This window comes from Tachypleus tridentatus, chromosome 9 (assembly GCF_004210375.1).
Source record: "Tachypleus tridentatus isolate NWPU-2018 chromosome 9, ASM421037v1, whole genome shotgun sequence".
NCBI classification, from domain to species: domain Eukaryota; kingdom Metazoa; phylum Arthropoda; class Merostomata; order Xiphosura; family Limulidae; genus Tachypleus; species Tachypleus tridentatus.
In genome coordinates, this window is record NC_134833.1 from 135049056 (window position 1) to 135065045 (window position 15990).

Consider the following 15990-nt stretch of genomic DNA (forward strand, 5'->3'; position numbering starts at 1 on the left):
ATTGAGAAGTGGTTTAATTTTGAAACACTGTGTTACTCCTTGGTGAATTAGATTTTTTTTATTTTTCTTGTTCATTTTCATAATTTCTTTGATATTTACAGAAATTAATCACACAGATTTATGTTGTATTATTTATTGATGCTATATCTAGTCCTGGACATATTTACTAGTTGTTTTTTGTACAGTGTAAAGTTTGCATTCCAGTTATTTTAAAGTGTTTTTTCTATTTCTGTTGTTACATTTAATAAATCATTTTTGTTTGACTTTGGTTGTAGTAGCATTTTGTTTAGACCATCACAAAGTCAAACCTCTGGTAAAAATATTCAGATATTAAAAGTTTAAATGATACTCATTGATTTTTATTTTTCATTATGAGAAGTGAAATGAGAATTAAAATATTTTTACTTCCAAACAGAATGTATTGACTGATAAGTCACAGAAAAAGTTACTTTACTTTTACACTGACATACATGTGTATATGCAATTGAATGCATAACACTTTATGATAATTCAGATTTGTTGTTTAGATACATTTAATAATACTACATTTAATAGACCACTATAACCATTGCTGGTAATCTAAGAAGTGCTGTCCCACATTATAACACCTGAGTCTGACATGTTTCCATGTGATTATATTGATTAAGTACATACCTTGAGTTAAAAGCCAGTACTTTGTCTTGACAGACTGGGCTGGTAGCTTAAGAAGATCTACATTAAAAACACCACCAATAATGGTATTTCCACGTAGGTCAACCACCTCTTCTGTAGTTTCTTCTGAGAGGGAAACAAATGATTGGACTGGTAGTGTAAAACATATTTTTGGAACAAAATATCAGTGCAAAAACTAAGAAACACATTTCAACACATTTCTCTTGTTACATTTAATAAATCATTTTTGTTTGACCATGGTTTTAGTGTGTTGTTGTATAGTATAGCACAGCAGCAGTACATTTACAGGAGAGGAAGAGAACCCTTTCAACTAAGTGTTTGGAATCTTTAACTGTTGACAATATGGCTGGAGGGTCACACTAGATTAATCAAAACTGGCATTACAATGTTGTTAGCATTTTTTGAGACGACCCTAATGAGATATGAATATCTGCCCTTAGAATTGATAGAAAAGAAGATTCTTAATTGGTGAGATAGGTGCTCTTGTTCAGTATGCTAGATGTGCAAACATTTATAAGAGGAGTTTTTGTTTTCTTCTAAAATTTTCTATTTTCAGCTGTCTTGGCTCTTTTTTTTTTTCCAATGTTTTCAGACCTTTGGCTTGTTGTTGACCACTTAATTCCAGTTGCTTGAGGAAGCCAAAAGCTGAGGTACTTAATAAATTCAAAGGTTCTTTGTTCTCTTTTATTGATATTCTATGTAGTTGTTTGCTTCCAATTATGACTTTGCTTGCATTGCCTGAGATCAAGCACAATCTGCATTAGTTGTGAGCTCTTTCAGTACTTGATTATGTCTTCATGTGTATCTGTCTGATAAAAAAGCTACCTTACATGCTAAGATAATGTGATCCATTGATATATATCTTTCACACTTTGTATCATTGGTTTTGCTCCATTTAGTAAAGTTAATCTTGATTAAGAGTAAGTCATTTAACAATTTTATAATCATAATAAGCCTCAGTAATGCCATATTCATTGCCTTTTTATGACAGAGACCACTACAGAACTCTTGTCCTCTCTCCCTGTTGTGACTGCGTTTTTGTTCAGATTAGATTTGCTTAATACTTCCTTAAATACCATAACTCTCTCTTTTTTTGGTATTGGCTTGGTACCATTATTTGATGTTATGCAGTCCAAATACATTAAAATAATTTTTAATGATCAAAACAGTCTTTCATTTAGCTATCATACCATCTAGTTGATATTATCCAACTTTATATTGACATTCTAGAACCATATTAGACCATAGCATTTAATACTAAATTAATGTTTCCTGAGACACAGTATGGTAAATAACCAGACATGTTCCAATTTGGCATTTGCACAAATATGCAAGTTCATTACCTTAGACAGCCCTTACTGGTAAAAACTGTTTACACAAAATACCAACAGGTGTAGAAAATCTAAATATATGTAGAAAACTGGTTTAAATTTTTTTTTTTCTGAAAGAAAACCTAATAATAACACAAATGGTGAGTGTTGTACAACATTAACAGACAGTTATTCTCATAAAAAATATCAGTATGCAAGAACATTAATATATTGAATAATCACAGTTGACAGCATAATATATAATGTACCCAGCACACAACAAGTAAAGATAAGGTATATAAGGTTTCCAACAAAGTTATAAAAATTCCAAAGTGGTGGAAATAGTTGAATCAGAAAGAATATTGTAGCAAAGTTAACAGTATCATGGTTAAAAAAAATAAAAATTCTGGAGGGTGGGCAGAGTTTATTTATGTAAGTAATGCATGCTGAGCAGAAATTTTCTGTTACATGTTTTATTGCCAGCACTCAGTTTAAACTCGACAAAGAAAGTCTGTCAGTGTTTCAGAGGTAAGTCTACCAGCCTTGGCGTAAATACATATAACTGACTGAGGATACATAAGGAACACTTTGTGCATTTTTATAATGAAGAAGCACTCAAAATCCATACAAACAAAGTTAATAAAAGTCTTGGTTTTTACTGAGGATTATACCTTTTTTTCAAAAAACAAAATTTTGTCCCTAGCCATAAAGTAAAATATTCAACTGTCTTTCACTAAGAATGTGTCATAAAATTTTTGTTCCATATTTTGATATTTTAGACTGCAACATAACTTCTCCCCTCCTATCAGATTTCACTTAATATTATGGAGGAATGTGGTAAGATGAAATGTCTGGATAGACATAATACTTTTAATGAAAGCAAATGCAGAAAGAATAATTTTTTAACTATTGTAGAATAAATTAGATTGATTCAAGTTGAAACATACAATTCTTTTATTTGGAAAACTGATTGAATTTGTAATTATTTCAAGATTAAATAATTCTTATGCAATATTTATTACCATCCCCTAATGTTACAATAGGTTGAAAAAGCCAATGATAAAATTTCCTCTGGCAATTGTTTAAATTTTAAATAGTCTATTTCAGACCTCTTCAATACAAGAATTAGTATAAATATCCATAGGACATTAACACTAAACTATTGAGACTATAAAAGTCACTTAATCTTTCATAATAATGACTAATGGGTTGCTGTACATTACTTCATAATTGGATGATAATATAAGCAACTACACATTGTGCTTGAGTTAGCCCAAGCTTTTAACAACATAAAAAAATGTGATTATTTATTTAAAACTAACAAACTTAAAATCTATGTTTCTACAATATATGCAGTTTACGTAATGTTGTTATAGCTCCATGAAAGATTTATGATTGATATTTTACTAGAAGCAAAGAATCAAGGCCTGCACAAAGGACCAAGTGACAATTTCTGAAAAAAGATAAACTCAATATCTTTCAGATTTTCAATTTATTTGTTGAAAGAAAATCATGGAAGTCCATTTTTTTGTTTCACTATTACTTTTCTTATAACCATGAGCATCAAACACAGTGTTTGTGAACTGTATATTGACAAGTAGGTTACAAAGATCATATTGCTGTTTTAAAAGAAGTTTGAAAATACAACCTTTCTTACACAGTAATGATTTTTTGCCAATAGCATATTTTTAGGGTTATATTACACAATCATAATTTTTCAAACATTCTGAACACTGTCACAGAAAATGTGTATGGCAGCTGGTCCAACAGACCAACATCTACTGGAACACCGTCACAGAAATTGGCTGAATGTGTAGGGCAGCTGGTCCAACGAACCAACATCAACAAGGAGATGATTAGGTGAAGAATAAAATTACTTTAACCTTCTCACCACGGGCATCGTGAGGTTTCAGTGACTTATATTCAACACTTAATGAAACAAATATTGTTTATATTATTCCAATTAGTATAGCACAAACTCATAACTCAGAGTATATATTTTAATAGTAAAGGATTTTCAAGTTATTAATTGTATATGGCAATATTTAAAAAATTTTGAATTTACCTAAGTTTGAGAAATGTGACATTCTTTCTGTAGGTACCCTCTCTTTAATTTATTCATCACCCCTCCAATAAGTATAAAATTTAAAATAAATTACCCACTATAAATTTTTTCTTGCTGAGACAAAGCATAATTATTATAGCCTTCAATCTTGTTTGGGTACAGAGCTATCAAATAAAAAATCAGACTTCTCTTGCCACACTGCACCCACCTGTCCCATCTTTTCTTTCAGGATTTGCAAATAATTCTCTTTTATGTTTAATACTATATTGTATATATTATGCTGTATTCCAAACACAGAATTGCCTATTTCCCTTTCAGTGCAAGATTCACTCTCATGTGACTGATAAGTAGACCGATACCACAGAATTTCACTATTATTTATTAAGCTTATTAACTAAAATGTATTTAGATAAATCTTACATTTAGATAAGCCATATCTCAGCAAAAATGCTTCTTATTATATATTCTAGATTGATAATATTAGTAATTTGAGTTCCCAATTTGTACAAAACTATAGACTTAGTATTTTGATGTTACAGAAAATCCAATATAAACCAGTGCTGCATTCAACATACCATGTGATCACTAAAATCTAAATTTAGATGTGTTTTTTAATATTTACTCTTAAATTAAGAAATTAACTCATATATAATATTAAAGTTTGAATTATAATCGACAATTTAATTCCAAATTTATTGACATAAATTCATAAAACAGTAGTTCAATAAAATTTTGAATTCAAGTCAAGAACGTGATGACATGGCTTTTGATTCCTAAATAAAGGGTTAATTACATAAGAATTATTTAGTTCACTGTTATTATGTGTTAAAAAAGTAGGGTTGAGTATCATCAATAGTTGACAACAAAAAATAAGTCCAGATAAGTGCTTTATTTTTTTGTTTTCCATGTGTATTCTTTATTTATTAATATAAAACTAACTAAAGTGTAAAACCATGAATCTCTTTAGGTTAGTTAACATTAAATTTGGTAGAATGAATAATAACATTACAAGAAAATTTTTTCACAAGGCATGCACGTTTCTCAAAATAGTTTGTGGGTAATGTAATTTGATAGCATAAAGTGAGCTTCATATTCTCCAAGTGATTTAAAACTTATAATGATGTGAGTAGTAGTTAAACATGAATTAAAAGGGCCAAAACTACTTTGGATGAACAATTATAATTTAATGTTACAAGTTGAAGTAATTATAGAGAGAAAAAATGGGTAATTTAAATTTTAAAATAATTCTTTTTACTAATTATGAGGTCAGTCAAACTGATCAACCTTGTATAAAGTTAAGGTAAAGAAAAGATCAGATAAAATATAAAGTTTTACAGAAAACAAATGTTTGAAATTTAAAATAGGGGGTTCTAGAAATTGAGCAAAAGGAGTTAGAGGTTTATTAGATGAAAAAAAGTAAATTTAATCTTAACATGCAAAATCACTTTACACGGGAACTAATCAAGAAAATGACTTGATACAATCCTGGACAAATCTTTTTTTAGTTTATTAAAAATATTTCTGTACAAATTTGATTTTTTTTAAGTGAAATGTTAGTAATGTTAAGTGAAAGTCTGCCAAATTTTATGAAGATGCTCATACTATATTAAAAGTTAGTAAAATTAAAACCATAATGTTACAGTTTGCAAGTTGCATTTCCCTAACTTCTAACACTTCCAGATGTATAAGACCAATATCCTAAATACATATTGAATGTTTTTATTTTAATATTCGTAAATACGGTTTCTTGGATTTTCTTTACTTTTACTTGAACTATTGTAAAATCAACTTTGTAGAGTAATGTGAAACATTGATAACTCTGACATTAAATCCATAATAACATATAGAATAGTACTTTGTATAATGTTAAAGCATGCACATTTTAACCCCCACCCATAGACATTAAAGTTAAAAGGATGGGAAAATTTCAAAGAAATATTAATTGTCTAGCTCTAATAATAAGTTAGTGGAAACCCCCGACATATGTCAAAAACAAAATGAAACGTTTTTTCTTACAGAACTAAAAGAATGTCTGATTATGTAATGTTATTTCATGGTATCCTATTCAACGTTTTACTAGACACTGCCTGACAATATGCCACACGTCTCACTGAGAGATTGTTAACCCAATGTTTTGATACCATAAGGAAACTCATATGCAATATAATTCCAAAAATGAAGGAGCTTTAAGTATATCAACAAACAATGAATGCCAAAATGACAAATTAAAAATGTTTTAAAAATGGAGATTTAACTCCAAGTAGAAAAGCACAAGTTCTCAAAACCTGAATTTTTGTTAAAAGTAAACTAATAAAGAAGCACACTTAAGGTTTCATGGGTCACAATGTACAAAAAATTATTTATCCAACAAGAAAATCAAACAGTAGTTAAATTTTTCCAAACATATATTGTGAAATAATAAAATTTCTTAAAAATGATAAAACAAAGAACCAATTATTTATTATGATTGCAACATGGGATATTTTATTGAAAGGTTGAAAATTCATTAAAAAGAGGAAAAAATAACTACTGAAGCATCATTGAAAACTTAACTGGGAAGGGTGTGTGACAAACGTTTTATGAAAGTAATAATTCTCCTGCACTGAAAATGTATTCCTGATAGGTACTTACCTCACTCTTACAAGATTAGCTATTCTCATTTGGTGCTGCCCTCTAGCCGCATACGTTTTTACTAATGCTTACCACAAGTCTTACACTCCCCCTGTTGGAATTGGAAGATTCCAACATGTTTCTCATGCAAATCATTATATGTCACTTATTAATAAACAGCAGCATGACATGCTCACCTAATGTGTGGTTCCCCCTCCACACCTTATCTAGCTCTGATTTCATTATTTGGCAGAAGGGAGAAGCACTTGCAGTAGTAAGGAGAAAGAGTGTGAAGAGGTAAGTACCTATCGGAAATACATGGTGGTAAAAAGAGAACATACATCCTCAGACCAACAACTTAAAGCCAGACTGTGGTCAACCCATGCACCTTAGTCCAGAAAAGAAAAAAAATCTATCCATGGAGTATGGAGCAATGACTTCTGCAAAAGTATGAAACTAGATCAACCTCCAAAAGAGGTAAGTCAATGTGGTAGGAACAAAGGGGAATGGGTAAATTCAAAGGAACCTAAGCAAGGTTTCATGGAGCACTCGTTAACCCTTAAACAGATGAAATGTTGTAGACAGGAGCATCAATTGATAATGGCCACCACTTAAGGGTTAAAGGGATCTCAGGTGAGCTCAACCACTGACCTGACTCATTAAGGAATTAAAGAGTAGGACAAACCAACATTCACTCAGAATAGTGAGAAAAAGACAGTCGTCCTTGGAAAGGGGAAAGCACCATTCAAGGGTGCAAATCTGTAGAGCAAAGGGTCACATCAACCACAAAGATAGAAGGTATCAAGTCAACCAAAGGGATATGTGCAAAATCAGTAAACCATCCCATAATGGATAAACTGAAAAAAAAGTTAAGAATGTCCTGAGATGAAATATGGAGATGAAATATGGAGATGACATTCTCAGTCATCCAAAAACCTCTATTAAAAGCTCACTGAAGAGAAGGTAGAATGTTCTGGTGAACTTAGGGGCATAAAAAATGAAGTGAGATAAGGTATTTCTTGAACTGGAATCTTAACGAGAAAAAAAAATAGGCATGGTGGACCCAGGAGGAGTAAGGAAGGAATAAATAAACAATATGACAAGAGGCCAAGACACCAAGGAAATATATATTGGCTCCACTGATGAACAAAAGCAACTGATGAGCTACAAATCCATCAAGCAGCCTCTAGAACTGATGTTGATGTGCCTTAACATTGGAAAAACAATGAATTATGGTACAACTGGAAGAAGGCAAAGTAAGGGTAGTGAAAGGAAGGTCTGGTAGACAGAAATGGGAACACTCGAGGTGTAGGCTGAGACAGATATATCATGGGAAAAGAAAGGGTGGAAAATCATGGGACTGAACAGACCCTATACATCAAGGGCTCTGGAAACACGATAAACATGTAATATCACAAAAATGGAGCCAAATGTGAGGGTCTATGAAATAAGGCACCATGATACAAAATGTCTTATCAAGAAAGAAACCATGATTGCAGGTCAGAGCTGAAAATAGATTGGCAAATTAGAAAGTAAAGATAGAGGAGATGCTCCTGGGAAATTCTTCTGGGACCCTTTGACACACCTCAGACAGAAGAACAAATGAGAGGAACTGCCATAATCTATATGAGAAATTAAAGACAGGAATGCAGTGACACAGCTAGCTAAACAATAAAATGAACCCAATACATGTAGGTCGACTAAGAACATCTCAGATAAAGTGGCCTGCTGATAACAAGGGAAACTAATGCAGTTTCCTCAGAAAGAGGGAAAATATTAAGTATGAACCCATAAACCAGTTTTTTTTTACGAAGAGAAAAAAGTAAATTTCCCGAAAAAGGGAATTAAAAAAGTCATAACTTTAAAGAACAATTGAGAAACATCACATACCTGAAAAATAAAGTACTCAGAAACCAACTACTAGCAGGGTAGGGAGGGCACATCATATGCTGAGGGGGGTCAAGATCCTCGTTAATTATTCCAAGTACAAAATGCAAGGATGAAAAACAAAGGATGCCCATAAAAGGCTCAAACTCCTGGAAAACAGGTTGATAAACTCTCTTATGAGTAGCTGGTACCTGTGACCTGAAGTATGGTCACAGATGGAATTGAAGTGATAAGGTGAACTTTGAAATGCATGTTTAAATTTTGTCAAACAATCTTTAAATTTGGGTAAAGAAATGCTTTTAAAACAAAAGTAAAAATTAAACAAAATAAAGTGGAAGTGAAGAGAAGGAAAACCACTTTAAGCCCAAGCTGGAACAAAAGAAAGACATCTGCACTCAAAAGCTACCAAAATGAGAAGTGAGAGTTAGGTAAGAGAATATAGAAAGAGCCACATGTATCAGGTAAGCATGTCATGCCCATATTTGTTAACAAGTAAGACAAGGTAGTTTGCATAGAAAACATGGGGGAAGAGGAACATAAGGTTTGTGGCATGTGCTAGTAAAAAGATCAAAAGCACCAAACAGGAACAGTTAATCTTGTGAGTTGGGTAAGTACCTTGTCATAACTCTGATATGCACAATAAATCTGTAAAACTGGTACTTTATTCCCAGTTTCTTCTCATCTTTATGGTATGGGTTTTCCTAGTTATTTCATTACATCCATAAATACCAGCTCTAGAACTGCACAAAGAATAAAAACTAGTATACTACACCTTCACTTTTCTGGGAATTTTGCACGTCTTCTTTCTGTGCAAGAAGGTTGACATCATTAACTTCTGGAATGTCAGACTGAGCTTTATTATTCATTTCTGTCGATGAATTAGCTTTAGATTCAACTGGAACTGGGATAGTGATAGGCTGTATGAAATAATTTTATGAAATTACAAAACTGAGCAAATAAAAACACACAAGTTTAAGAGATTATATACAATATATATAGATTGTGATAAGCTGTTTTACATTGCTTTGACTCTTGTTCAGAAGTTTCTTGTAACAAAAATCTTGCATCACTTGGATACTCAAGTATGCTATCAAATAATGTAATATTTCATTGAGCTGGTTAAATTAATATATTTTAAGCAATGAATACCTGAAATAAGTATGAGCTTTGGGTTTATATGATGTTTTAGTGTCATTACCCTTTGTCCATATGAATTGAGTGGATATGAATGATATTTATGTGGCACTACCCTTTGTCCATAAGAACAAGTTGGGTATTTGTGTTTTATAGTATTGTTTATTTGCTCATATGTACAGACTGCTGGGTTAAAATGGTGTTTCAGTGACATTGCTCTCTTACCCATATATACAGGATGGGTTTTAAGGATGTTTCAGTGATGCTGTCCTCTGTCCATATGAAGAGATAAAATTTGAATGCTGCTTTAATACTACTGCCTCCCTTTATCCATACAAACAGGAAAAAGTATTTACATAAATCAGTAATTTTATTTAAAGAAATTGAGAAACCAAAAAAAGTTTGGACAATATACAAAGTACCTCAGTTCTATTAACCCTACCAACACCAGTATTCCTGTGGTTGTGTCAAAGACCATGTCAATGTGTTTGAAGAATCACATTAAAAATTTTATTAAACTACTAATTTATAATACATGCCAATAAGTTTTATATCAAATTGTAGATTATAATACAAATATTAGTATTATACATGACTTAATTTCTTAAGTTTAGAGTAAATATTTAAAAAAAACATAAATATTAATGTTTTTGTGTCATATGGTATTTTTAGTGTAACATTGGTTCAAATTGGATGTTTGTGATGCCCAAATACAAAATGTAAAGTTTCTCACAAATTACCAATATTGACAAGTTGGAATATAAGAAAAGAACTTCCTATATTTTATATTTTCCAAGATATTAACATATTTATTGAACCAGTCAAGGTTCCCATCATTTCCAGTTTAGAAAATAATTGCTTATGTACATCTTCTTCAACCAGTGACATGTATATAAACAATTAAAAGCTTAGGATGTCCTCCTAGTGGTTTTCTCAGCCTCTACAAAGTACTTGTGCAGAAAACTCTTTCTTTTCATGCTAGATTCCAAGTGGTAAGATTTGATACTAAGATTTAATTACTAAGTTTGATAAATTATAGTGGAATTTTTTGGTATTGATACAGTAATTTATCATTTTTTTGTTAATTCAAGATGCATATATATAAAACCTAAGAAAATTATTTGGTTTTACATCTTCCACATGCACAACTTGATAAGGCTTAGCAACTTACCGCAAGCAGCATACAAGCACAAAGTTTATAACTAGAAGAAATAATTGTTTTCTACACTTCTTTATTTGGTGTTCTATGTTTTAAAAAAATTAACTAGAATTGAAGAATTCATTTGTAAATAGTTAAGAGCTATGAAACTACAGCAGGTACACAACACTTTTGATGAGAAAATGTAACTAAAATCATGAAAAGTTCAACTATGTACGAAAGCCAGTGTTAAAACAAGGATTTGAGATTATACTTGAACAGATCTCATAAAACATGTTCTAAAAACATGTAGTTTTAAATGTTTTCCTGTTATCTAACAAAAAATATAACAAATTAACAACATTTTCATGTGGGGAAATTTTTTTTGTCTGTCTCCTGTGAGTATTTAAAAGAATTATTCCACTTTAACCAAATAACTATTTCAAAATATGGTAAACTTTAGTATTTACAAACTTCAGTTTAGATAGTACCTTAATATTAAAACTAGCTTCAGAGTTCAAGTTTCTCAGCTAAATTTATTAAGATAATTGAAACAAAATACTTTGTTCAATATCTACAACATTTGGGCAAATTTGAACAAACAAAGAAAAAAGACACTTGCTTAAAACTTAAAATATTTCCAAAGAATGATTGTTTCTAACATATCAACAATTCAAACATAGTTTAGTACCTGGACAGGACTAGGTGATAACTTTATTCTTTCAACTGCTGTCTCAGGGACATCAGATTCTGTCTTCAAGCTAGTTGCAGAATTAGTTTTATCTTTCATGGGTTCTTCGGATTGACAAGCATCTATGTTTGCTAAAATTAAATTTTTTATTGTTCCCTGAACATAAAATAAAAAACAAACTTACATGTATCCACATTTATGTGTATATACATGCACTTGGTAAATAAGTTGTAAGACAAGGTTTTTTAATGTTATAAAAACTGTCTTATGTATTTAATTATTCTGTATGCAACAGAAATTTTTGTAACTAAAATGAATTTCAACTGCTGAAAGCCTTTTTTTGATAAATTCAAACTTGTGCTATCAACAAAACATGCGACCTAAAATTTCTGAATGTATTGGTGTCACTTACCAATAATTCTGTACTTTTCCACTTTCACATGTCTCTTTGTACAAATATCAGGGGATTTTTAAATAAGTTCTATTTACTCAACATAATTTAGATTTTACTGAAAGTTGCAGTAGTGACAAAAATTCACTCACAAGGAATTGGGAGAAAGGGCATTTAAGAGATGAGTGTTTGAATTATTTTAATTTCAAAACTGTAGAATTCAAATAAGTAGGCTTGCACCTGAAATACTAAAAGCCAGAATACTCACAGTATAAAATAAATGGGAACTGATGAACATGGAAGGAAATTGAAAAATATAAAGCTTCAAGACACAGGGCTAGAAAATAATAATTTAGATTACAAGAAATACATAACCAATCACAGTCAGAGTAGAATCTAGAAACAGAAACTAATTTGCAGAACTGGGTGTGAGAGCATATTAATGGAGCACACCAATCTCATAAAAAGGCTGGGCCTAAAAGACTTAAATCTCACTAGAAAGATTGTGCAGGTACTCATGGTGGGTATGGTCAAGGAACTCAAAACTAGCTTGCAAAGTAGGGTTGACAGAGGCACATGACCTCTGTCATAACAGAAAGTGGCTGACAGTGCAATTACGTATGATGTGACAAACTCTGATCAGGAAAGAGGTACATAAAAAAATGAGGCAAGGGGTTGAAGAGTTGGAGAGAGGCAAGAATCTGGATCCTGCAAGCACAAACTTCTAAAAGACAATTGAACAGAATTGGTATAGTGCTACTGAGGAATATCTGCAAGAGTGTGACAAAATTTGAACTACTCAAGAAGAGAACAAAAGACTGTACAACTGACAGCCATGAAGAGGTAGATTACAAAAGTTGTGTCCCTTGATGCTACATCTGTAAGTCTAGTCCACGGATTTACAATGCTAAAATCTGGAAAGGCAGCTTTGCTTTAGAAACAAACAGACAAAAGCTGTTGTGAAAGGTGTACCAAAAAATAATCTATTGAGAATAGTAAAAACCACAGTGAAACAAGCCCAACATGTGGTAATAATACGAACAAGAAAATGGGACGAACTGATCTTGGCATGAGAATGAAGATTAAATAAAAAGAGCACAGGTAGAGAAAAGATATTTCTATCAAGAATAGCTCAAAGTATTCACTACTAGAGAAGCTGAACCCAGAAGTATAAACTACTAAACCATCAAAAGGTAACTCTGTAACAATCAACAAAATACCAACTCAGAGAAAGAATAATGTGAATGAAGCAGATAAGTTTAAAGAATACAGGAAGGTAAAGCTGTGAAACTGAGTCCCACCCTGCCTGTTGATATATGCCACTAAGTTGAATTGTCTGTGAGTATTTAAATGCAGTGAGCATGGAATATATTTTGATGTATGTAGAGTGTATAAGATTATTTTTCCAGTTCCATTGGGCATTTTACTAATTTTAACTCTGTACAGTAAGTTATTTGTATTTTATTGTAATTTTGAAACTGGAAATAGTCTCATTTTTAGAACTCTGCATAAAATAATCATTCTTTTTTTTTAAAAAAATTGAATTTTTTAACAAAGACTGTCAATAATAAAATTTAGATTGGCAGGAAAGCAGAGTTTATGTAAGAACTCCTGATGCTAGTATAATAAGACACATTAAAAGTGTAAGACAGACGAATTATGGATAAGTGATGCATGCTATGCATTGTGAAAAGGACACTCAGAAATTCTGAGCAACATTTTTTCTTGAACTTGAGGATTTTAGTATTTCAGAGGTAAGTTTATGTATACTTAAAAAGAATATTAATACACAGCATCTCATTTAACACTAAGAAAAATCTGTAAATTACCTTCAACTAATACCTACTAATAATTAGGATGCTAAAGTAAAAAAAAATTGTTTTTAAATTAAAAATAAGCAAGTGCAAGAAGATGGTTACCCTCTGTTTGTTTGAATTTTCCACAGTTTTTGTCCCTGGAAGGAGAGCTCTCTGTGAAACACAGATCAGAATAATGATCAAATGTTGTATGCAGTATCCGAACAGCACAGTCCTTTACCAGAAGATTTCGAGGTAACTCAAACTTGTGTCCTGCTTCTTTGAACTCCATTCCCTTGTAGCGTGGATTTTTGGATAAGTTGGCCCATAAACAATAAGTGATCATAGAGTGACCAAGATTTTCACTTGGAGCAGAGACATTGATGTCAGATCCATAATAATGCATGTTCAGCGTTTCTGGATCCATATGATGAGATGCATTCTTTTTACAGACATATAAATACCAATGAGTTATATTCTTGAATTGAAAATAAAATTATTGTACGTAAAGCAGTCAATTTCCATTAAAGATAATAAAAATTATACAAATGTAAACTTGTTTGCAAGTATACATGTATTCACTAATTAGCTCCATATATTTGTATAATGTTTCAGCTTCAGAAATCTGAAAATTAAACATATTATTAGTCTGGAAGACAATGGGTAACAACACAGCTGTATCCAATTTTTAAAGGGAAATTGTAGTGGGTACCAATCTAGCTCAACAGTCCTTAACAAAGATTGTTCATTTGATTTAATGTTCAAATGCATTTGTAATCACAATAACAGTTCCAATTTGTATGGAATGTGTTTATCACTGTGGGCAGCTACTAATGTTTGAAAAAATAAGCAGACATGTTACAAAATCCTCCATTTGATTAGATCTTTGAACAGTGGTCAGAACTCAACAGAATCAGTGTTTTCAATATTGGACAGAATTTAACTATCATCAACTATACTACAAGAAAGACACAACAGAAATTATCATGTGACAACTTGTAGAAAAAACACTTAACATTAGAAGGATAACAGAAATTGTTTGATGATAGTCAACAATTAGTATGGAAAAAACATCCCAGAAGAGAACTGTTTCAGTTACACTTAGAACACAGACTGTAGGCAATGAATAATTGGAAGTTTATTTTGTAATCTAAGTCATTTTTACCCTTTTAACACCTAATAGTAGAATGAAAAATATGAAAAAACTACAGGACACAACTGTTTATTGTACTAATAGTTTAAACTGCTGTATTTGTTTGTTTGTTTAGAATTAAGCAGAAAGCTATACAGTGGGCCATCTGTGCTCTGCTCACCACAGATACTGAAACCTGGGTTTCAGCTGTGTGAGTCCACAGACATACTACTGTGCCAGTGGAAGACTAAACTGCTGTAAAGAGTGTTATATATGTATATATATATGGTGTTCCAGAATATTTTCATAAAATAAGTTGGGTCTTTTGATCATTAACAAAAGAGGAATAGCGTGTACAGTACACTAAATATTGTTTCTAGTTACATCCTTTCTACAATGCTGCATTTCCATCTTGATGGACAAGTCTATTCCAAATTGATAATGCATCTATCCACCATACTTATATTAATCAAATCTGGTGTAAAGAGCTCCATAGTAAAGCTATGAACCAAATTTTATTAATATAACTGTTGGATATCAAATCCATTGAAAAATATGGAAAGAGTTTAAATATCTCATTAGCCACCATCATCCTCTTTCAACATCTCGAACTAATTGAGAGTATACTTCCGAACAAAGAAAATGTAATGAACAAGAAGCAAAAGACACCTACTGCCATTTTTTGGAGTATAAGTCATGTAAAGTCCAGGTTTTTATCATTATATCAGGTGATCTAACATAATATCAGTGTGTATTAAAATAAAGAATGAAAATTAAAAAGAACATCAGGAATATAACATAAGACTCTAGGTTAAAATATTGTCACATTACTTCATCTGTCTCCTTAACCTGATGATTATAACTACTTACATTGTAACCAGGTATGCAACTCTCACGAATGTTTTTTTATATAAATAAAACCAGTTGATAAAATTATTTTAAATTTGTTTTGCATGATCATAAGATTATGTAGTTTTAGAAAAATAAAACATTTAATTTTGATATTTTTCTACTATTTATAATAAATGTAGTTAATGTAGTTATATGCACTCAGAAACACAATAGTTCACAGGCAAATGTGATTTTCACTTTGAGTATAAATATATTATCTTAGTTTTAAAAGCTCATTTGCATAATTTCTAGAACATCCTAAATGAACATCAA

General features: G+C 31.3%; 1 protein-coding gene across 2 annotated transcripts in view; it reads right to left on the reverse strand.

Annotated features, from left to right (window-relative positions):
- LOC143226437 (dynein axonemal intermediate chain 7-like) overlaps window positions 1-15990 on the reverse strand; it is an 84697-nt gene that overhangs the window by 36779 nt on the left and 31928 nt on the right. The window contains exons 8-11 of one of the 2 annotated variants that reach the window (XM_076457390.1): window positions 13818-14136; window positions 11508-11638; window positions 9317-9461; window positions 655-777 (exon numbers count right to left, since the gene is read on the reverse strand). In XM_076457390.1, coding sequence (XP_076313505.1) covers window positions 655-777; window positions 9317-9461; window positions 11508-11638; window positions 13818-14136 — 718 coding nt within the window. The remainder of the gene's footprint in view (window positions 1-654; window positions 778-9316; window positions 9462-11507; window positions 11639-13817; window positions 14137-15990) is intronic. The other variant, XM_076457391.1, reaches the window with a different exon arrangement.